Raw genomic sequence first — 23,194 nt, 5'->3', positions numbered from 1 at the left:
GGAAATGGCAACCCACTCCAGTGTTCTTGCCTGGAGAATCCCAGGGACGGCAAAGCCTGGTGGGCTGCCATCTATGGGGTCACACAGAGTCGGACATGACTGAAGTGACTTAGCAGCAGCAGCAGCATCTCATTCTGCTTCAAAGCCCCGCGGTGCTCAGCACACCTGAAACGATACCTGAAGAGGCTTCTGGCTGCCTCCCTCTGAGCTTCCATCTACCTCCTCCTTAGATCTTCCCACCTGGTTCCCTGGGACTCCTGTTCCTTAAGTAACAACGTCCTGCAGTTCCCCGACCTGCTCGAATCCTGAAAGCTGGCTCTCCCCTGAGAATATACCCCGCCCTCCACCTTGCTGTGCCGTCAGGTGGAAAGCTACAGGCGTTCTCACATCTCACAAACCTCTGAGAGCAAGACCGAGAGCCGCTGGTGACAGCCGGCTCACTCCTCCCACTCTGCCACGGCCCCTGAAAGTCCTTGCGAGGCCCCTGCCATCAGGACAGAGACCTCTCTGCCTCTCCTCACACTGTCACCTGCTGACACACCGGCCCTTCTGCTGACTCCCTGACAGCACCAGGCTCTCAGGCTTCGTAACCCGGCTGCCCTCAACACCCAGGTCTTCCCACACACAACACTCACCTCCAAGCCAACAGCGCCTTACCCCATGCCCACGGCCGCTCCACAGACGTTGCCATCATGCTGAAATTCAGATATCTCCCATACTAACTGGCACCTCCTACAGCACAGACTCTTCCATTTCCCAGGACCCTTGTTTATTCAGCCTCGGGATCTACAGTTCCTGACAATCCATCCACTCCTGTCTTCACTTTCTTCCTTATTCAGCCATCAGTTCCACGATGAATCACTTCAACCTCTGACCTGCTGATATCCTAAACACCCCTTCCAAGCTGTCATTCACGAGTGCGTGCGTGCTAAGTCGCTTCAGTCCTGTCTGACTCTTTGGGACCCTGTGGACTGTGCCCTCCAGGCTCCTCCATCCACGGGATTCTCCAGGCAAGAATACTGGAGTGGGTTGCCATACCCTCCTCCAGGGGACCTTCCCAACCGAGGGATAGAGCACGCGTCTCTCATGTCTCCTGCACTGGCAGGCAGGTTCTTTGCCACTAGCGCCATCTGGGAAGCCCATCATTTAAGCAGCTCTGGCAAAAATGCAACCACCTACTGCCTGCTTTTCCAGACTTAGGCACTGTCTGAAGGAAAAACAAAATCAGGGAAACACACGGAAACCATGAATTCTACAACTGGACCTGCAACACTGCCAAGCAATCTCTGGATACTTCCTTAGTCAAGTCTCTTCCCCATTTTTCCTGAGTTAATGCAGTTTTGAAAGCTTCTAAGCCCCACTTCAAAACCTCCCCCTTCACTCTTTGTAAAGACTTGGTTCTCTCTTCATGGGAAAACTGAAGATATAAGCAAAAAATCCCTCAACTTCCTGCCACAAAAAACTCCTACTTTCCTTTTTCCTCCAGAAACAATGGGAAAAGTAGGCTCCCTCAATGGAGGCTGTTCCTTCCCCCAGTTCTGCTCAGGACTCTCTCCCCTCCTCAGTGGCTTCCATCCTTACCTCCAACCTCTGACCCAGTTCTTCTCTACCAACATTGGCCACGTGGCACTTATACAAGTGTCTTCCATCCTAACAAAATGCCTCTCCTATCAAAGCCACAACCCCACTATAGCCGTTGTTCTTTCTCTCGTTGACTTTCATTGCCAAACGGGGTGCTGTACCACCACTGCAGTGAAACTGCTCTCACCTTAGTCATCAACAGCCTTCTTGTCGTTAAATCTAACATTCACTTTGTAATCCTTATATATAACTTGACCTCAGCAGCATTTAGCCTCTTTTGACCACTGAGGCATTTGAAGAGAGGAATTAATTGGGGCATAAGCCTTGGGCTCCAAAATCACTGCATATTGTGACTGTAGCCATGAAATTAAAAGACGCTTGCTCTTTGAAAGGAAAGTTATAACAAACCTAGACAGTGTATTAAAAAGCAGAGACAACACTTTGCTGACAAAGGTCCGTATAATCAAAGTTACGGTTTTTCCAATAGTCAAGTGCAGTTGTGAGAGCTGGACCATAAAGAAGGTTGAGTGCCAAAGAACTGAAGCTTCTGAATTGTGGTGCTGGAGAAGACTCTTGAGAGTCCCTTGGACTGCAAAGAGATCAAACTAGTCAATCCTAAAGGAAATCAGTCCTGAATATTCATTGAAAGGACTGATGCTGAAGCTCCAATACTTTGACCCACCTGATGGGAAGAGCCAGTTCATTGGAAAAGACCCTGATGCTGGGAAAGATTGAAGGCAAAAGGAAAAGGGGGTGAGAGAGGATAAGATGGTTGGATAGCATCACCAACTCCATGGACATGAATTTGAGCAAACTCTGGGAGATCGTGAAGGACAAGGAGCTTGGCCTGCTGCAGTCTATGGAGTCGCAAAGAGTAGGCCACGACTTAGCAACTGAACAACAAAAAAGCTTTAGTGATGACTATCTGGTGATGGGATAAAAGTCAAGAAGAGGATGGCTTCTAAAGGGAGCAGAAGGCGCCTCTCTACTTCTAACACCCAGTCTACTTTCAATTTATCATCAGTTTCAACAGTCAGACCATGGTAGTAGACACCACAGTGTTGGGGGAGTGGGGGTGGGACTTTCTGGAAAATCATGCTTTTTGAAAGCACAGCACAAGACAGATCTGGGTTTAAGTTTCAACACATGTTAGCTGCATGTCTTTGAGCAATTTTCTCAATTATTGCTGTGTCTTAGGTTCCTCATTTGCAAAAGTAAGAATACTATAAGTACCTACTTTGTAAGGATTAATGGGTGATATATTTAAAGCACTTCGCACAAAATAAATGACAGCTCATCCACAGAATGGGATACTGCTGCACTCTTAGAAATGATAGCATAAAAGTGTGCTCACTGGCATTTACTAGCAGAGAAAGACATTTGCAACATATTAAGTGAATTGGCCACTAGCAAAATACTCATTTTTGTGAATGGATAGAGACAAATAGTTCAGAGAATTCTAAATCATTATTTCTTGCTGGTGAGCTTGTGTTTTTTTTATTTTATTGTTTTAACTTACTTGAGTTTTTTAATTTCTCTGTAATGGGTACATATTAGTTATATAAAATTTGAAGGGTTCTGACTGCAAAAAAAAAAAAAAAAAAGTACAGCATGTGGGAAATGCTCAGTAATTCTCTATATTATGATGTTATCTTCTAGAAGTTGTAGAGAAAACTGCTAGGATCTGCCAGCCCTGAGAAGGCTGCTCTCCACAAATGGAGAGATAAGATACCCATGACTTAGACCTGGGTGGGGAACACTTTGCCTGCATTGTCTCCCAGCCATAGGTTCATCTGAGCTCAGGAAAAGCAACTCTGTACTTTGGCCAGTTTTTGTCATCAGAAATCTGAACTAGGCCTGGGAGTCAAAGCAATAAAGTATTTGTACAACCTCATCCTCGGACCATTAATTCTGCTTGATAATCTCACCAGGAGTGGGGGTCCTGGACAAGAGCAGGTGTTTGGGAACCCGTGTTCCCATCTGTCCTCTCTCATCCACAAATATCCCTCAGTTCATTCAGTTAAGTCACTCAATCATGTCTGACTCTTTGCAACCCCATGGACTGTAGCACGCCAGGCCTCCCTGTCTATCACCAACTCCAGAGCTTGCGAAAACTCACGTCCATCGAGTTGATGATGCCATCCAACTATCTTATCCTCTGTTGTCCACTTCTCCTCCTGCCCTCAATATTTCCCAGCATCAGGGTCTTTTCCAATGAGTCAGTTGTTCACATCAGGTGGCCAAAGTACTAAAGCTTCAGCATCAGTCCTTGCAATGAATATTCAGGACTGATTTCCTTAACGATTGACTGGTTGGATCTCCTTGCAGCCCAAGGGACTCTCAAGAGTCTTTTCCAGCACCACAGTTCAAAAGCATCAATTCTTCAGCACTCAGCCTTCTTTATGGTCCAACTCTCACATCCATACACGACTACTGGAAAAACCATAGCTTTGACTAGATGGACCTTTCTCGGCAAAGTAATCCCTGCTTTTTAAAATGCTGTCTAGGTTGGTCATAGCCTTTCTTCAGAGGAGCAAGCATCTTTTAATTTCACGGTTGCAGTCACCATCTGCAGTAATTTGGGAGCCCAAGAAAATAAAGTCTGTTACTGTCATTGTTTCCCCATCTATTTGCCATAAAGTGATGGGACCAGATGCCATGATCTTAGCATAATCTTTCTAAATGTTGAGTTTTAAGCCAGCTTTTTTATTCTCTTCTTTCACTTTCATCAAGAGGCTCTTTAGTTCCTCTTCGTTTTCTGCCATAAGGGTGGTGTCATCTACATATCTGAGGTTATTGATATTTCTCTCTGAAATTTTGATTCCAGCTTGTACTTCATCCAGCCTGGCATTTTGCATGATGTACTCTGCATAAACAAGCAGGTTGACAATATACAGCCTTGATATACTCCTTTCCCAATTTGGAACCAGTCCGTTGTTCCATGTCCAGTTCTAACTGTTGCTACTTGACATACATACAGGTTTCTCAGAAGGCAGGTATGGTGGTCTGGTTTTCCATCTCTTTAAGAATTTTCCAGTTTCTTGTGATCTACAAAGTCAATGGCATAGTCAATGAAGCAGAAGTAAATTTGTTTTTGAATTCTCCTGCTTTTTCTATGACCCAAGGGATGTTGGCAATTTGATCTCTGGTTCCTCTGCCTTTTCTAAATCCAGCTTGAACATCTGGAAGTTCTCAGTTCACGTACTGTTGAAGCCTATCTTGGAGAATTTTGAGCATTACTTTAACAGCATGTGGCCTTCCCTGGTGGCTCAGACAGTAATGCATCTGCCTGCAATGCAGGAGACCTGGGTTCGATCCCTAGGTTGGGAAGTTCCCCTGGAGAAGGAAATGGCAACCCACTCCAATACTCTTGCCTGGAAAATCTCATGGACAGAGGAGCCTGGTATGCTACAGTCCATGAGGTTGCAAAACGTTGGACACAACTGAGTGACTTCACTTTCTTTCTTTCTTTCTTCCCTTCCTTCCCTTCTTTCCCTTCCTTCCCTCTTTCTTTCTTTTTTGCCAGCATGTGAGATGAGTGCAATTGTGCAGTAGTTTGAGCATTCTTTGGCATTGCCTTTCTTTGGGATTGGAATGAAAACTGAACTTTTCTAGTCCTGTGGCCACTGCTGAGTTTTCTAAATTTGCTGGCATATTGAGTGCAGCACTTTCACAGCATCATCTTTTAGGATTTGAAATAGCTCAACTGGAATTCCATCACCTTCACTAGCTTTGTTCGTAGTGATGCTTCCTAAGGCCCACTTGACTTCACATTCCAGGATGTCCAGCTCTAGGTGAGTGATCACACCATCGTGATTATCTGGGTCGTGAAGATCTTTTTTGTACCGTTTTTCTGTGTATTCTTGCCACCTCTTCTTAATATCTTCTGCTGTTAGGACAATGCTGTTTCTGTCCTTTATTGTGCCTATCTTCTGCATGAAATGTTCCCTTGGTATCTCTAATTTTCTTGAAGAGATCTCTGATCTTTCCCATTCTATTGTTTTCTTCTATTTCTTTGCATTGATCACTGAGGAAGGCTATCTTATCTCTCTTTGCTATTCTTTGGAACTCTGCATTCAGATGGATACATCCATCCTTTTCTCCTTTTCACATATCCCTAAGCATCCTTTTTATATAACACTCAGAAAGAAGGCTCCAGATGAATCACCAAGGTATTAAACCTGGTGTCACTATTTGACACAGGAGAAGAAAAGGACTCTGATTTGAGGTCAGAAGTGGAATTCACAGTAAGAAGTAAAAACCAAACCTTGCAACAAGTTCAGCCTTGAGGTGTTGTCCTTGAAGCCAAGGGAAAATGTGGGATTGGAACTTGGAAGAGATCATTCTGAGATAATCCTGACTTAAGAGAAAATAAAATAACCCCAGGAAAAGAGGCAGAAGTAAGAGCACCACAGAGAAAGGGGCCAAGGGAGGGCAGAGAGAAGGCAGAGGAGAGCGTGGTGAGCTGCAGGACCGCGTCAGCCTGAGAGCCTGATGACAGGGAGGCACAGTGCAGGCGGAGGACAGAAGGGGCGGGGACTCGTCAAGACAGGCGAGCGCTGCTGTGCCAGCAAGGTGGTCACCTTGTCATTCAGCTGTTTAGAGCACAAATGCAAGAAAACCAGGTTTTGCATTTCACTGACTACAGGCTAAAAAATAAGTTGACCCCAGGGTGAAAAATGCCAACAAAGGTACATATAGTCAAAGTTCTGGTTTTTCTAAGGCTTCCCTGGTGGCTCAGTGGTAAAGAACACACCTGCAATGTAGGAAATGCAGGTTCGATCCCTGGGTCAGGAAGATCCCCCGGAGAAGGAAATGGCAACCCACTCCAGTATTCTTGCCTGGGAAACCCCATGGACAGAGGAGCCTGACTGGCTACAGTCCATGGGGTCGCAAAGAGTCAGACACGACTTAGCGACTGAACAACAACAAGGGGAAAAAAAATGAGTAGCTAGAAATGACTCATGGGAATACATGTATCAACCTAGGACCTCCGAGGACAATACACACTGAAGCACCTGGCAATGCTGCGGAATATTACCCAGTGGCAAAAGAGATGGGGGAAACCATGTCAGCACATGTGCATGTACACCCGCACGAACTTTCAAATGTCAACCAGCGCAGAAAAGACCAGGCAGTTAAACAGTGGCACATGGCAGAAGGTCAATAGATATTAGTTCCCATCCTTTTTTGACATCAAGTCTAATGACACCAGATTAAAATCATGATCTCATCACAGAACTTCAGGCTGATACAAGGACTCATAACTTTCAAGAGTAAAGAGATTCTGGGACTTCCTTGGCAGTCTAGGAGGCTCAGGTTCAATCCCTGTTTGGGGAACTAAGATCCCACATGTTACACAGTGCAGCCAAAAAAAAAAAAAGAGAGAGAGAGAGAAAGTAATGAGAGATTAACATGTTAAACACTATCCCCATAGAAAGTAAGTGTCTTACTTTTTATGACTAAATTTGAAAGACTGGAGTCACAATTTCTCCTTCATTTTAAGATAAAAGAAAAAACTTGCATATAACCCTTTTAAATCTGAATATATCCACTCTCTGAAAAAGCTGTACCCATAGCTGTGATAAAGGTGAACAGAGTTGTGCGGACGAGGGAAAAGGAAAAGGCAGGGATCACGGCGGCAGGACGGCTTCTCCAAGCAGTGCACACAGGCGGACGAGGACACAGGGACCTACTTTGGTGGTGATCCTGTACGTGATGTAGGTCTCCATCGTACAGACATGCTTCTTGGGGTCGTCAACCGTGACAAAGAGGTCTCTGGTCTCACCATCCATGTCATCATCAAGCTGAAGTCTGTTGAGAAGGGAAGATGAAGAAGCTGGACTCGCCGTGCCTGCTGGAGTACCACCATTGGGCAAAATGAGATCCTGAGGGAAGAAAAGAATCACCTTACACGTGAGCTGAGACACTCGAGAACACCAGCGAAAGCGGCTGGTGGGGCCAAACCGAGAAACACCTTTAAATACAAAAAAAACTTTCGGAGAATCTGATCCTCTCCTTTCTTAACATTTCTTAAGTGAACAGAGTCTTTTATGACCACAAGAAACACACAACAGGCAGCACTCTCCACCAAATCCTGTTGATTCATCTCCCAGCGCTGCAGGAACCAACAGTTCAGGGACGGAGAACCTAAGAGCCACCTGCATCATCAGACTTGGACAGAGAAGGAACTTCTGAGCACGCCACAGTCTCTCATTTCCCCACTTTCTCAAGACCACTGCTTGGGCCCAGGTGTACATTAAAGGGCCAGAACCCTCTTAAATACCTGACACATTTGAAAACTCAACCAACCATCACAAAGAGATAATTAAACATTACATATCTGGAATAAGTCACACCATTACCTAGTAAGCATGCTTCCCAGAAAACTGAATCTATATCCCGAACAAAGCACCACATCAATTTATAGGAAACACAGAGGAGCGAGGAGCATGTTAAAACAATCTATAAGGACAAGATAAGCAGAGTCTACACTCTGTGACACTAAAGAGAACTAAAGATCCAGTTTTTTCAATAAATAAACTGCAAGGAGAAAAAAGAGAAAGAGATAGAAAGAACACCAATAGATGTAAAGAAATTCAAGAGATCTATCAACAATTGCAATGGGTCCTGATTAAAACATAGGATTAAAACATTTTTGGATACTCAGGAAAACTTTAATATCAAATAATTATTTGAGGACATGAAAGAATTATTAGGTGTGGTAATGAAAGTATGATGATTTTATAAAGTCTTCATCTTTTAGTAACATGTAACTATGGTATTCATAGATTAAATGATAGAATGTGTGGTGTTAACATTTGTTTTAAAATAATTAAGGACAGATAGGTGGGTAATCGGAGAAGGCAATGGCAACCCACTCCAGTACTCTTGCCTGGAAAATCCCATGGACCGAGGAGCCTGGTGGGCTGCAGTCCATGGGGTCGCTAGGAGTCAGACACGACTGAGCGACTTCAATTTCACTTTTCACTTTCATGCATTGGAGAAGGAAATGGCAACCCACTCCAGTGTTCTTGCCTGGAGAATCCCAGGGACAGAGGAGCCTAGTGGGCTGCCGTCTGTGGGATCCCACAGAGTCGGACACGACTGAAGTGACTTAGCAGCAGCAGCAGCAGGTGGGTAATGGGCTTCCCTGGTGGCTCAGACAGTAAACAAACTGCAAAGCAGGAGACCCGGGTTCAGTCCCTGAATCAGGAAGATCCCCTGGAGAAGGGAATAGCTATCCACTCCAGAATTCTTTCTTGCCTGGAGAATTCCACAGTCAGAGGAGTCTGGTAGACAACAGTCCATGGGGTCACAAAGAGTCAAGATGCACCAAAGTTGATCATTATTGAAGCTGGTACTTGCAGATTCATTAAATATTCTCTCCTCTTCCATATTTGTTTAAAATTTTCCACAATAGAAAGGCTTAAAGGAGGTGGGGAGAGCAAATACCAGAAAAGAAAGGGAAGGAAAGGTTAAAAACTTAGGGACTTCTTTCTTCTTAGGTCTCAGCAGGAAGCCACTTGAATCAATTATGTCCCTTTAATATCAAAAAATATGTAGCCTTCCAGTTACCTTTTCTGCTTTTCTTCCAGTTACCTTATGCTACTGCTGCTTTTCTGGTTTTAAGATTTGACAAGAGAACAAAACCCTGTCCTAGCAGATGTGAATGTCACCTTGGAATAATTAGAAGGCAAAGACTAAGGAATATGGCAAGAAATGACATGATACTAAGCAAAGGGCCTGGTCAGGAATGCTGTCTGCATTCCTGGCCCGTGGGGCAGTCGGATCACAGGCTGCGCGTGGGGAGGTGCTTCCCCTGAATGAGGTCTCCTTGTGTGCAGGCTGGATATGACTTAGCCCCCAGAGGAAAGAACATACAGGAAATGAAAAGTCAACCAAGCCATCGTATCCACGAGCTCCAGCTGAACATGGCACATCTGGGAACAGGGTCTGGAACAAGGCGGAGGGAAGCACGGCCTGGGGTCAAGGGCAATGTTACCCAACTCCATGGGTGACGGAAAGGAAATTAAAAAAGCACCTTCCTCTGTCTCCCTGACCACAGACAATTTAATCACATTCTTAACATATGCCATCAAAAATACTTTTGTAATTTCTGAAAGGGTAGCATTTCACAGAAGATACTCAATGGGAATGGACCCCACCCCTTCACTTCCCAGCCAAGGGGCTTGTTAGCTGGGAAGGCAAGCCCCTCAGCAGCTGCTCTTGTGTGGACCACAGAACCTTGGTGCAGCAGTATCCTGCAAACTGCTTCCTCAGCACACTGATGCCACGGGGCATGCAGTGTCCCTAACACAGGGTCTAGGGATCCAGGAGAGGACATCTCTGGAGCTCTGAGACAACCATCACATCTTTATCTCTTCTGTAAATATTTAAACGCTGACCTCAGGCAAGACACTCAACTAGGCATTGAGGGGCTCCCCTCTGATTTTTTTTTTTTTTTTTAATCAACTCTAGCTCACTGGGCCTCAGAAAAGCTTCATCACCTACGGCTAAACATTGCACAAAAGAATAAAAGAATTCAAAACCTTCAGTCAGATAAGCCAACATCAGCTCAGACAGCAATGTTCTACAATCTGGCCTGAACTGATCCTGGAACTCACTATGCTATTTCATATTCCTCATCATGGCTTGCACGGCATATACACACCCCTCTGTCTATGCAGGGGGCTCCAAGGATCTCACAGGAATCTGCCCAAATGACCCCCTCTTGGAATTCTTCCTAGATCCATGCCCAGGCAGAACAGCCACTCCCTTCTCAATACCTTAAAGATACATCCATGGAAGCAACTTTCATAGTTTTAATCATTTATTTACATATGTAGCTTTCCCACAAGCACTGTGCAGCCTCTGTAACTGTGCCTTGTTTGCGTGTGTGCGTGATTATCTGTTTGTTTGCAGGTCCCCCCATGACTCCAGCCAGCTCCCCTAACCTTTGTTCTGGGGACCTGAGTCAAAAACCCTCCAGGAAGAGCCCACAAGAAGGTCTAAAAAGTCTTGGGTGGAGAGTGGGAACTTCAGTTCTCAAGTCAGTGGGGTTTGGGGAGGACAAGAGCACGTCAACCAGACCCTGTCACATAGCAGATTCTCTCCTTTGGAACTACACGACCAGGAAAAACACCCGTGCCTATCCTACACGTGTTCCCTGGGGTGTTATTTGAGCATATATGCACAGCCAATGAGCGATATGCCTAGAATTTTCTAAAAAGGGAAGCTACGGTCCTCGAGTTCCACAGCACATCTGTGCATAGGGCTTCCACATTCTTATTTCAATGCCCCCTGCGTCAGCCTTGTGAGGTTAGCAAGCAAACACTATCTCTACCAATAAGGAAGCAGACTCGAAAAGTTGAGGACTGTGTTCAAACGTATGGAAGCCAGTCATCACTCTGCTGAGTTGAGCCCAGGCTTCTGGGGTCAAGGGTGTGATTGAGCTGAATCCCTTTTGTGTTTCCCAACCCAACACTGTCCCCTGTCTCCATTTTCAGGCCATAAATCCTTTTGGGTAAACATGAAGCATCTGTTTTTAAAACAAATCCAGGAATGCAAGCATTTTCCCTTAGGGTCTGAATACATTATTCCCCAGATAACCCCTCTCAAGATACTGTCCCCATGAGGAACAAATGTAAACAGAATATATGAAAATCTTCCGAGGAAGGGCAGGGGGTCAGATGGACACAGTGACCTGATTCCTCTGCCCCTGGAGTCCTCCGGCAGCGTGTCTGCTTCACTGAGACCTGAGCAGGTACTGTGGGAGAGCCGTGCCTTCGCAACTAGCGTAAATTACAGGACGGGAGAAGTGAGACAGCCCCTTGGCTCAGCGCAAAAGCCTCCTATTTCCTTGCTGCTATCTTATGGTCAGTCCTCCTTACTGCAGCCAGAATGTGCTCTGAAAAATGTCATTCAAAACATGTCACACACACACATACACACACTGGCTCAAAACTCTCCAAGACTTCCATCCACTCACGTTCAGAATAAAATCCAGATTCCCTCCCATAACCCACCAGGGCCAGCATGATCTTACCACTGTCTCTTACCTCCTCCCAGACATCCTCCCCTTCCCCCCAGCTCATCCTGCTCTCCACACTCTGGCCTTGGCTTATCCTGACCTCAGGGCCTTCATGCTTGTAGCTCACTCTGCCTGGACATGGCTCTCCCTGCTCCTGTTGCCACTGGGCTGGCTTTTCTCCTCAAACTGGTTTTTGCTCAAATGACACCCACTCGGAGAGGCATTCTCAGCCCACAAAAATCTAAAAACAGCCCTGCACCCCTCCAGCATTTTCCAGTCCCTTCCCTGGCTTTATTTTCATCGCAGGACTCACCTCTCTCTGAAAACGTACTGTATATTAATTGATCATCTGTCTGACTCCCCACCAGTCCATAAGTTCCACAGGAGCAGAGACATTGTCTTGTCCACTCCTCTGTTCTCTGACACATAGTAGGTACTCAGTAAGTATTTGATGAATGAATGAGTTTGGAAATGATCCAACTCAATCTCTTCCCAATATAACGTACTCAATAAATGCCAGTTGAATGAGAATGAAACAGGCCAACCTAGCCAGACTGCCTAGTTTTGAACCCCGGTTCCACTTCCCTGGTGGCTCAGATGGTAAAGCGCCTGCCTACAATGCGGGAGACCCGGGTTCGATCCCTGGGTTGGGAAGATCCCCTGGAGAAGGAAATGGCTACCCACTCCAGTATTCTTGCCTGGAAAATCCCATGGACGGAGGAGCTTGGTTGGCTACTGTCCATGGGGTCGCAGAGTCGGACACGACTGAGCGACTTCACTGTCACTATCATTATGACTTCAGAAAATTCCTAATCTCTCTATGCCCCGATTTCCTCACTTATAAAATGGGCATAATGAGACTGAGTTAACATATGGAGCAACTGGAACAGTACCTGGAACACGGTAGGCTCTACATCACTATTAAAATACACACACACACAAAAGTCAACTTGTCTGCACATATTCGTGCATACCCTTACAGACTATGGGGCTGGGTTCACAGTAGACAATAAATGCTGCTAAATTAAAATTACACCTAGAGTCACAGTCCCTGCCTTAACCACATCTTTGTTAATATTTCACTGTAACAACAGATCTACCTACAGTAGCCCTTGTGAGAGTTACAACTGCGGAGCTGACAACTAAATAGAAACTTCTCATTGCTCCAAATGATCGATTCTTACTATGCAATTTCAGTTATAAGAGAATTTCTTCTCCCGGCTGCCCCTTTTTACTTAGGAAGAGAAATACATAATTAGGCCACTCTGGAAACTCCTCTTTTGCAAAGAATTTCAGTTAAAAGATCCAACATCATGGTCAGCCAACCGCAAGACAGGTTATTAAACTAACAGAAGTCACCAGTAAAATTCTATTGCTATATTAAACCCAGGGTTTAGGAAAGAAAGTAGTATGCATTAGGAGCCAACATGGATGTAATGAAAACAAGTCAAGCTAAAACACTGCAGTTTCTCTTTTTGATACCGTTAGAGAAATGTGGGCACCACGATGATCTAGTTTCAGAAGAGCCTGCCAAAGCCTCTCAAGGCACCCTGAACAAGAGAATGGTCAGAGGAACAAGAAGGTGCCTGCTTACACCTTCATGAAGTCAGCTGCCCTGGGTGGGTCCACCACGCACAGAGGAGGCAAGATCGCACACTCTGAAAATGCTGGACGCTACGAGAGGAGGCGAGCACCTAAAACGAGGAGGAGGCCAGGCTATACTGGACCCAAACAACAGAGGAACCAAGCCAAGTCTTCCTAACTGACTGTCCCTGACCCTGGCTTGCTTTCTTCTAGGGCTTTTTCCCACAGACAGACCACTCAACTGACCTGTCAACTGGTCACTCAACTTAACCTAGAGTCCAAGAAGACAAATGTTACTTTAAGTGCAAACAGGGTATCTGATTACTCACCTGTTCTGGTGAGAGGCAACTAGCGGGCCTGTATTACCTCATTAGACCCAAGAAAACCGAAAAGTTTATCCAGCCTATATTAACTCATCATTCAGGCCCAAGAAAGCTGAAACATGAGGAAAGCAATAGTCCTTAAGAGCAGATAAATGTATACATTTGAAAAAGATTTATCCTATGAAACAGTACACTTTAGTCCACATTTACTCTGTACTCTCATTTAAAAAGAAAAGTCAACAGAAAGTAGAAGAGGGAACAAAAAAATTAAAGCATAAGTTGAAAACAAACAGGGGACCTCCCTGGAGGTCCAGTGATTAGGACTCTGAGCTTCCAAGGCAGAGGGCACAGGTTCAATCCCAGGTCGGGGAACTAAGGCCCTACATGCTGCCTGGCCAAAAAATGGTTGTTGTGTTTTTTTTTTTTTAATTTTGTAAGTTATAAATGAAACAAAAATTTAATTCTTCTAAAAGATGAATTACATAAACTAAAACTTAGGAAGCCTGATCAATACAGAAAGAGTGAGGGGAAAATGAGCGGGCAACAATGGTTTAAATCTTACCTCTATGTATGATTATAAATTACAAGGGTGTGCTATGAATAGCTATGTTAATAAATCTGTAAGTCTCTATAAATTTGAATGACTTTGCAGGAAAATGTATGGCCAAGGAGAAATTAATTGAGGCAGAAAATCTAAACAAATAAATAACCTCAGAACTATGGTCAGAGAACTTTTACTGAAAGGTGAGCTAGGTCCCAATAGCTTTACAGCTGAGCTCTTATGAGCCTCAAGGAAAAAAGCTCTGTTTTGTTCAAACACTCCAAAACACTTCAAAAAATAAGGAAGGTTTCAAATCATTTTATTACAGGAGTTACCTATGAAAAACTGAAAGTGTTAGTCGCTTAGTCAAGTCCAACTCTGCAACACCATGGACAGTAGCCCACCAGGCTCCTTTATCCATGGGATTCTCCAGGCAAGAACACTGGAGTGGGTAGCCATTCCCTTCTCCAGGGGATCTTCCCAACCCAGGGATTGAACAGGGTCTCCTGAATTGCAGACACATTCTTTACTGTCTGAGCCCTCAGAGAATATCTGATATTAAAATAGTAGGACAAAAAAAGGAAATTAGATTAAGTGTAAACTTTGTCAATAAAGTAACAGCAAATGATACATTAAAAGAATTGGTTTTTAAAAGAAAGAAAGAAAAATAATGTATCAGGGTCGAGTCAAACATTCTCCAGGAAATCAAAAATTATTTAACATTAAGAAAGTTATAATGCTATGTATTACATTAACTGATCATTGTCAAATATAATAATGTCCACATCTGCCAAAATGTTTTTGTTGGCATCATTCACTGGTAAATATCACTCATTCCATTAAAATCTCTAAGAAAAAAAAGATCCCGAAATATGTTAAAGAGTATATATCAGAAAACATCAGCTCTGAATCTTGAAAACACTGCAGTGAGTGAAAGAAGCCAGACACAAAAGGCCACATGTATAATTCCATTTACATGAAGAAGCCAGACAGGCAAATTAGAGAGACAGAAAGCAGACTTTTGGTTGCCAGGGGCTGGAGGCAAGAGGAAATGGGAGTGAACACAATAAATATGAGGTTTCTTTTTTGGGTGACAAAATAATCTAGAATTCAACATTAATGATGGTTGCACAGTGCTGTGAGTACACTAAAAACCACTCAATTGTATAGTTTAAAATGATGAATTTTAGAGTATGTGAATTAGATCTCAGTAATATAGTTTTAAAGAATGAAGCAATATGAAACCCTGAAGGCATGTGTATTAAATTCAGAAACAAGACTCTGATGCCTAATATCACCCCTTTATTCATATCGCTCCGGAGACTTGAGCTGAAGCAACAATGCATGGCAGGGCTCCATGCACTGCAACCATTCAAGCCAGACACGCGCTGCTCTACCACATCACTTTCTGGCACAAGGCTGGTTTCAACAAAAATTAATCTAAAATTGTGATACCCATAATAGGGAGAAAATGCATTTAAAGCACTTTAAACCGAGGTAAGGCATTTACTACATGGTTCAGCGACCAAAGGAGAGGACAGAAACCAAACCGTATGGTAGACTGTATTATTGTCCACAGCTATTCCCTCCGTACCTTTAAGAGGATTATATACCCTCACTATTGCCAGTGACTGCCCCCAGGAAGGCTCATCCCCACTCCCTAAGTAACCTGTTTCGGCCAATGGCACATGAGCAAATGAGACCTACGCCAGATGGGAGCAGACACGTTAGGAGCCACGGCATGTTTCCATCAGCTCTCATGGTCTCTTCCCTCCTCTGCAACGAGCATGTGCCAAACAGGCTGAGCTTTCAGAATGGAGACTTGTGGAAAAGAGCCATAGCAACGGACTCATAGCCACCAACACATAACTTGACCTAGAAATGAATGCTTGTTGCAAACCTCTGTATTTTGGGAGCTGTTCACTACCACAGCAAGGCTAATACATATAATTATAAAAATGTCTATGCAATTTATTTCGTGGCTGAGCTATGCAGCACGAAGGACCTTAGTTACCCGACCAGAGATCAACCCCCGCCCTGCATTGGGAGTTCAGAATCTTAATCACTGGACCACCAGGAAGTCCCAAAAATGTCTGTGTAATTTTTTTTTTTTTTAAATCTGGGTAGGAAATAGTGTATAAAGGACATGGAATTTTAAGAGGTACAGTTGTTGTTTTTTTTTCCTGCAGAGTTACATAAAATTCATCTTAACCATGTGACCTAAGTCCTAGAACTCTTACTTGCTCATCAGCAGAAGTTCGGTCTTCCTTCCTTTCCACCCCTGCCCTACAGCCTCATCTCCAATATTCTCCCAGACCTCCAAGGTTGCTTGCACAAGCATCCCCAAGTTCCCACAGCCCAGCAGTCTGTGATTTCTAGGTTAGCATCTTCCCTGAGCAGACTTACATTTTCCCACTTTGGATTCTGAAGCATAACTTATAAGGGAAAGACTCTTCTTTAGACATGGGTTAAGAGACCACTTTTAATTATTTGTAGGTTAATAAAGTCATCTCAAATGAAACTGTTTCCCCAGCTTTTCTATTAGAAAAACTTCCTTCAAGTAAAATCCTCTATTGGCCTGACCCAAAAGACGACCTCCGACAAGATTACAAATGAAGAGCAAGAGCCCACGTCCACATTCTCCAGCTCAGCTTCCAATGTCTACCACCAGCTTTTTCTAAGACTCTTCAGACATTCCTGCGATTCTTGGGAGGAAAGGTTTTTCTCCTACCCTCAGATGAATTTAAACATGATCTCTTTCCATCCTTCTAAAGAGGATATATACTGTTCAACCACATAGTGAAACAGCTAACACACGTTAGTCAAAGTGCTGACAGGGAGCTACGAGGATGTGACACCTGTGTTTAGATGACTCAATCTGGCTGGGCACACGGCCACAAAAACCTCTACCTATGACGCAAAAGAATATGGGATACAATGGAGGTCCACGCAAGATGAGGGAGGCACGCAAAGGCTGCTGGGGCAACTCGAGAATAACAGGAAAATCTGCTGAACAGGAAAACAAGATAGTGGGAGAGCTTGGTCTGCACATTCCAGGCTGAAGGAGGAGAGGTATTTCTGCAAGCTTGTCCCTAACTGAATGATACCTAGGACCCACATCACAAAGGTTGTAACTCTGTTGCTGGTCAAGTACATGCATGATGTAGAGGAATGAAAAGGCCAAGCAGACAGCTTTCTGAACACATGAATTAAACCTCAGCCAAAGTACCCAACAAAGAGAACATGACTCTAAAAACCTCTTTGAAAACCTCTTTCCTTTCCACCTTGATGCATTCTGCCAACTGAAAGCTCAGCAGTAAAGGCATTCCTCCCTGACGTTTCTACATCAAAATCATGCAGGGGCGGAGAACCCCTCAGATCATCCAAGTTGTTTGTGTCACTTATAAGAAAGACTCAGAAGTTGCACGTCAGCGGTCACGTAGGCAGTACTGTGAGGACGTCAGGTCTTTGCTCTCTCACCTAGTGCTGTGGTACACCACACAACCCAGACACCCCACACAAGAATGAGAGTGAGGCACAGGAGCACATAGAGAGCTCCACAAGACCAACTGAGAAAAAGTTACACGACGGGTGGCAATCAACAGAGGAGAAACAACGTTTCATAAAGACCTACTGGGGGCACTTCCCTCCAGGTCCAGAGACTAAGACACCAAGCTTGGGCCTGGGATGGCTCCCTAGTCAGGAGAACTGGATCCCACGAGCTGCAACTAAGATCCAGTGCAGTCAGATAAAATTAAAAAAAAAAACCTACTGGGGATATTCAGTCTAAGGGTCTCATTTCTATACTCTCCCAACCCTGCTGCTGCTGCTGCTGCTGCTGCTGCTGCTGCTGCTAAGTCACTTCAGTCGTGTCCGACTCTGTGCGACCCCATAGACGGCGCACTCCATCTACCTCTGGTCTTTCAACAGAAGAGGCAAGGCAGGAAGAAGACCTGGGCTTAGAGTCCAAATGACTGGGCTTGAATTCTGGCTTTGCTCCTCACCAGGCCTGGAGTAAGGTACTCAATCTCTCTGAGCCCCAGTTTCTCCATCTATGACACAGAGGGTGTAAGGATTCAAGGAAACACACAAGTAATGTGCCACCATAATCCCTTACATGTGTTAGTTCTTTCCCACCCTTCACATAACACTCCTTAACTGTACCATTTGTTCACCTCACAAACTGGTCCTAACTGACATGATTTTTGTTACCATCTGACACAGCACTGCACACGTGGAATGCACTCAAGAATTTGAGGTAATGAGTCAGACGCCTACGGAAAGATAAGGGAAGCATCTTGGTTTTCAGAACAAGGACTGAGACAAAACAATATACTTATATTGTTGAATATCTACTAGGGGATCAAACACTTGTTGATTAATCATCACCTCAGACCAAATCCCTTTCCAAGGACAAAAACCATTTAAGTGAGGAACAGACCAGGGCAAGACTCCACCACCAATTCAAGTGAAGTGGTTACTCTTAAGGCCACGCTTACACCATTCAGCTGTGCTTAAAACAGCCTGGAACATTGAGCGAGACTAAAAGCGTCTTGTCCTCAAAAATGACCTGAGGCTCACCATTCCTCCATAATCGGAACTCTTTCTCTCGAGTCCAAAGACACCCCAGGCCAAAAATAATGTGCAAGATTTTGCACGTGCCCTTGTAAATCTGAATCTTCTTTTGGAGAGAACCTAGCATTTTTAGAGTCCCAAAGGTACCCATGGGGGATAAAGTTAAGCCCTACTGCTTCTAAACTGTCTCTCTCAATTAAAAAAGGAAGCAGAAGTATATCTGAACTTACATGAGCTCCCTAAATTCAAATCACTCCTTAGTTGAGTACTGTCACACTCAATGATCTGTGCTCCTTAGCTGAGCACCCTCACGCTCAACGATCTGTGCTCCTTAACTGCATACTCTCACGCTCAACGATCTGTGACACACAGACCCTGCCTTTAGGGGCAGGGATGCCCTTGAACCTCCATCCAAGCCTAAAACTAACCTGAGGTGAGCAATTGTCAAATCAGAAGGAAATATGTGACTGTACTCAAATATGTCACAGTTGGTTGATCTATTAGGATTCTTTCCCTAATAGGATTCTCTCAATATTAGTCGTGTGGATTAAACACTGTTGTGTTGATTCAGGAATCTGCATCTAACTACAGAGGAGCTAAAAGAGATGGTTTTCTGAGAAATTCTTCAAAGCCTGAGATACGCAATCCCCATGGCATCCTTTTTAGAAGCCTGAAGCGTGCCCACCTCCCACCCAAAAGTACAGATGCATTTCCAGGCTTGAGACCTACCTGGCTACCTGGTTGCTCCAGATCTAATCCCCACACTCCTATTGACATGACTCGAACTGGACCGGGACATGGGGGCTCTCTCTTTATTTCCATGGAGAATGGATTTACTGGAAAATAAGAAGGCACTCAACATCCAGCTGATCACAGTCCTAAACAACCAGGAGTGAAAGAAAAAGCCAGAGTAGGGCATTCTACACCAAAACAGCTCAAGAGAGTTTCACAACTAAGTAACCAGACAAGGAAAGTGGTGGAAAGGCAGAAACGAAGGACATGCAAGAAAAGGGCCCCCTGCTTCATACTGGTTGGTCTGGCCCTCTTACGTGGGTGTTCTGAGCTCAGAGGCAGAAATGAGCCCTATAAATATTAATATAAGGATGAGTGGAAGTATTTCAGACTGGATACAAACGTAGAGGGCAGAAACAGATAAAAGAAGTCAAGGAATGAATGACAGGAAAAAAAAAAATACTGCGACCTTATCTGCCTATGAACTATGAGGATAAAACAAAGTCAGGGACTTCCTTGGTGGTCCAGTGGTTACAAATCCACATGCCAATGCAGGGGACACAGGTTCGATCCCTGATTCAGGAATAGCCCACATGTGGAGGAGCACCTAAGACCCTGCACCGCAACTCCTGAAGCCCGTGTGCCTAAAGCCCACACTCCAAAAACGAGAGAGGCCGCCACAATGAGAAGCCTGAGCTTGGCAACTAAGAGAGGAGCCCCTGCTCACCGCAACTCGAGAGAAGCCTGCAGAGCAACCAAGGCCAGGCACAGCCAAAAATAAATAAATAAAATGACACATAAAAACAAAGTCAGAAAGCGGGCAGCTTCCCTGTGGTGGTGCAGCAGAGGCTGGAGGGCATGCATCCCCGTGGGGAGGTGCGGAGGTTTGTCTTGAAGCCAGTATACAAGAGAGCAAGACACAAGGATTTCTCAAGATGCTTTCATTTACACTTCACACACGACAGAGAAAGATGTCAACTGTCGACAGTAAAGATGCTTATTATTACTCTTCAGTTAAGGTGGTTGTTGTGGGGAGGTGGGGCCTGACAGATCAAGGGAGAGTTAGCTTTCTTCAAAGCCACTTTTAGGTATAGCTGTTGTTTGACAAAATTTAGCTGAAGGATTACCTTCTTACAATAGATATAATTAAATATGTTTTCAGCATCTTACTTCAAGGAATCTCTGTGAGATGGCAGAGGGAATGGGACAAAATAATGGCCACTTTCTATTTCTTCTGTAGCCAAAAGAGATGTTTTCCTACACACAGGCGTTTTAAGTAGCCTAATTACCAGGGTACCATCTTCCCTCAAACCACAAATTACAGGATATGGAAAGAAAAAAATCTACTCATTCATGTCTTCATCCAAACAAACATTTATCGAGTTCCCACTGAGTGCCAGGTACTATTCTAGAAGCAGGGGAATTTGAGGAATCAAGTTTCGGGGTGGAGTGCGGGTGTGGCAGGGACCCAGGACAAACAGCAACATGATCTAGTGAGACACATACATGAATAAGGGAACAGCACTGTGCTGGAGTCCAGAGAAAGCAAGAGTAACTGCGCTCCGAGGCCGGCTCCAGAGAGGCACCCTGCCACCCCAGCCCTCCTACCAGCTCTGCGGCAGCAACAAAACCACTTGAATTCACCAATGCTCGCTGGAAAATGGTAAGGCCAACCCATCCAGGTGGCCAGGCAGCATGGAGGATACAGAGAATGCCTGTGAAAGCCCGTGTACACAGCGAAGAGCCACTTGAGGTGGGGCTGAGGCGTCCCCAGTGTGGAGCGCCGCCTCGGCAGGACAGACACAGGCTAAGAGGCAAAGGACACGGCTGGGGTCTGGCCTCGTGGGCTGAGCCAGGGGCAGCAGCTGGAAAGAAGGCCTAGAGGGCCGGTGAGCTCCAAACTCTGAAGGACCTCAAATACCAGGCTTAAGAATTTGTGGTGCACCCTACAGGCAGTAGCTAAGCTTGTAGGGCTTCCCTGTGGCTCAGAGGTTAAAGTGTCTGCCTCCAATGCGAGAGACCCCAGTTCAATCCCTGGGTCAGGAAGGTCCCCTGGAGAAGGAAATGGTAACCCACTCCAGTAGTCTTCCCTGGAGAATCCCATGGACGGAGAAGCCTGGTAGGCTACATACAGTCCATGGGGTCGCAAAGAGTTGGACACGACTGAGCGACTTCACTTTCACTTTCAAGCTTTTAGGCAAGAAAGTAGCAATCATATGTAAGGTTTTCAAAAAGACTTCAGAAAGAAAAAAAAAACAAAAACACAGATCAAATAGAGAGGAGAAGAAATAGGAGACGAGAGAGGGATCCTTTGGGGAGCCCTTGTAATTGTCCAGGCACACCTCCCCTGCCCTGCCCCTGGTGGTACCTGAGTCAGGTGGAAGATGCCAGAGAAGAAAGGACAGGTGAGAAGAGTCGTCAACAATAATGTCGGGTGGCGTGGGAGACTCTGATGAATGTCTCCTTGGCAGGAAAAAAAAAAACAAACAGACAGAGTCTGGCCACACTAGAGGGATCATGTTTCAAACATAGGTGAATTACAGAGGATTCGAAATTCCTGAAGTTCCAGCAAAACTGAGTAAGCAGAAGGTCAACAGCCCTGTGTGCTGTGGTTAAATCCATGAAGCCCATCCCTGGGACAAGCGGGCAAATCCTGCCAGAGTGACTGAGCTCGGCAAGGCTTACAGCAAGTGGCCAGGGACCTGCCACTCTGACCCGGGAGTGGGGAGCCGCCTCCATCCAGCAGACTCCACCCACTCACCTTCCATCACCTGCTGCCGGCATATCTGTCTCAGGTCATTTTTTCTCTGTCACAGCCAGCACACTCACTCAGGAACTCACGGGGGGAATCTCACATCAGCATCCACTTAAGGCCACGTGAGACTGTCAGCACCGCCTGGTTCCAGCACCTGGCTAGAGGGTTCTGGCTGTCACCTGAACCCACCTTTGGCAGAGAGCCAGCTGAGTGCCCTGGGAGCCTGGGCTATAAAGCGACTCAAAACAAAACAAAATGCCAAAACCGAAAGCAAACCCTTGGGACTGAGAAAGATCACAGGACTTGGAGACAAAAATCCATACATACACGCACACCTCTAAGTCAAGGAAAAACAAATCAAATATTTTAAGCTCATACTCTCTGCTGAGCACCGTGCAAGCTTGACTTGATACGTCTCAACACTCAAAATGATACAGGGGTGGGATGGGGGGAGGTGAGCTTGATTATGCATGTTCCTACTAAGAGAACAGGTCCAGGGAAGGTTGAGGATGGGCCTAAGGTCACTCTGCCAGTACAAAGCAGAATGCACAACTGAAGCCCAGCGCCAAGAGACCAGAGCAGAGGCTATGGCTGTCGCGCACTGGCCCCTGGTCACGGCTCTCTCTGAACAAGGACCTACCCAACAAGAGACCCAGCACCACCGCGCTCACCTCGGAAGCTGCAGCACAGCCTGGTCGTGAGCAATCCTTCACGTGTGTTCCTTCAAACCAGTAAATTCCCAATCTACCAGTGCCAGAGACCTTGCCTCTCAAAGGATGTTTTAAGAGCCAGCCAGCTCCAGAGAAGATCCAACATAAGGGACCAGAGACCATTAACCAACAGCTCCATGTGGCCAGCCATGATCCCCCACAGGCTCCAGAAGAATCAAGCCAGGGCCATCACAGGGTGTGCAGGCAGAAATAAACCTGCGAGGCCAACCACCACTGTGCATGGGCACATCTGGCTTGAACACTTAGTGTTAATGCAGAAGGCGAGGGCTTCTCATCCCCAGAGAAATCCTGGGTAGAAAATACTCTGCCAAAGTAGCCTAATGATTAATCCCATCAATA

General features: G+C 45.3%; 1 protein-coding gene and 1 non-coding gene across 2 annotated transcripts in view; one reads left to right on the top strand and one right to left on the bottom strand.

Moving 5' to 3' along the window:
• Positions 1–23,194, bottom strand: part of SNX30 (sorting nexin family member 30) — a 108,417-nt gene that overhangs the window by 53,128 nt on the left and 32,095 nt on the right. The window contains exon 2 of the mRNA XM_061426519.1: positions 7,278–7,469. Coding sequence (XP_061282503.1) covers positions 7,278–7,469 — 192 coding nt within the window. The remainder of the gene's footprint in view (positions 1–7,277; positions 7,470–23,194) is intronic.
• On the top strand, positions 12,197–12,268 carry TRNAC-ACA (transfer RNA cysteine (anticodon ACA)). Its single transcript has one exon. It is a non-coding gene; the product is annotated as a tRNA-Cys (tRNA).

Source organism: Bos javanicus, chromosome 8, assembly GCF_032452875.1.
Source record: "Bos javanicus breed banteng chromosome 8, ARS-OSU_banteng_1.0, whole genome shotgun sequence".
Taxonomy (NCBI): Eukaryota; Metazoa; Chordata; class Mammalia; order Artiodactyla; family Bovidae; genus Bos; species Bos javanicus.
This window is presented reverse-complemented; position numbering and strand designations above follow the sequence as displayed.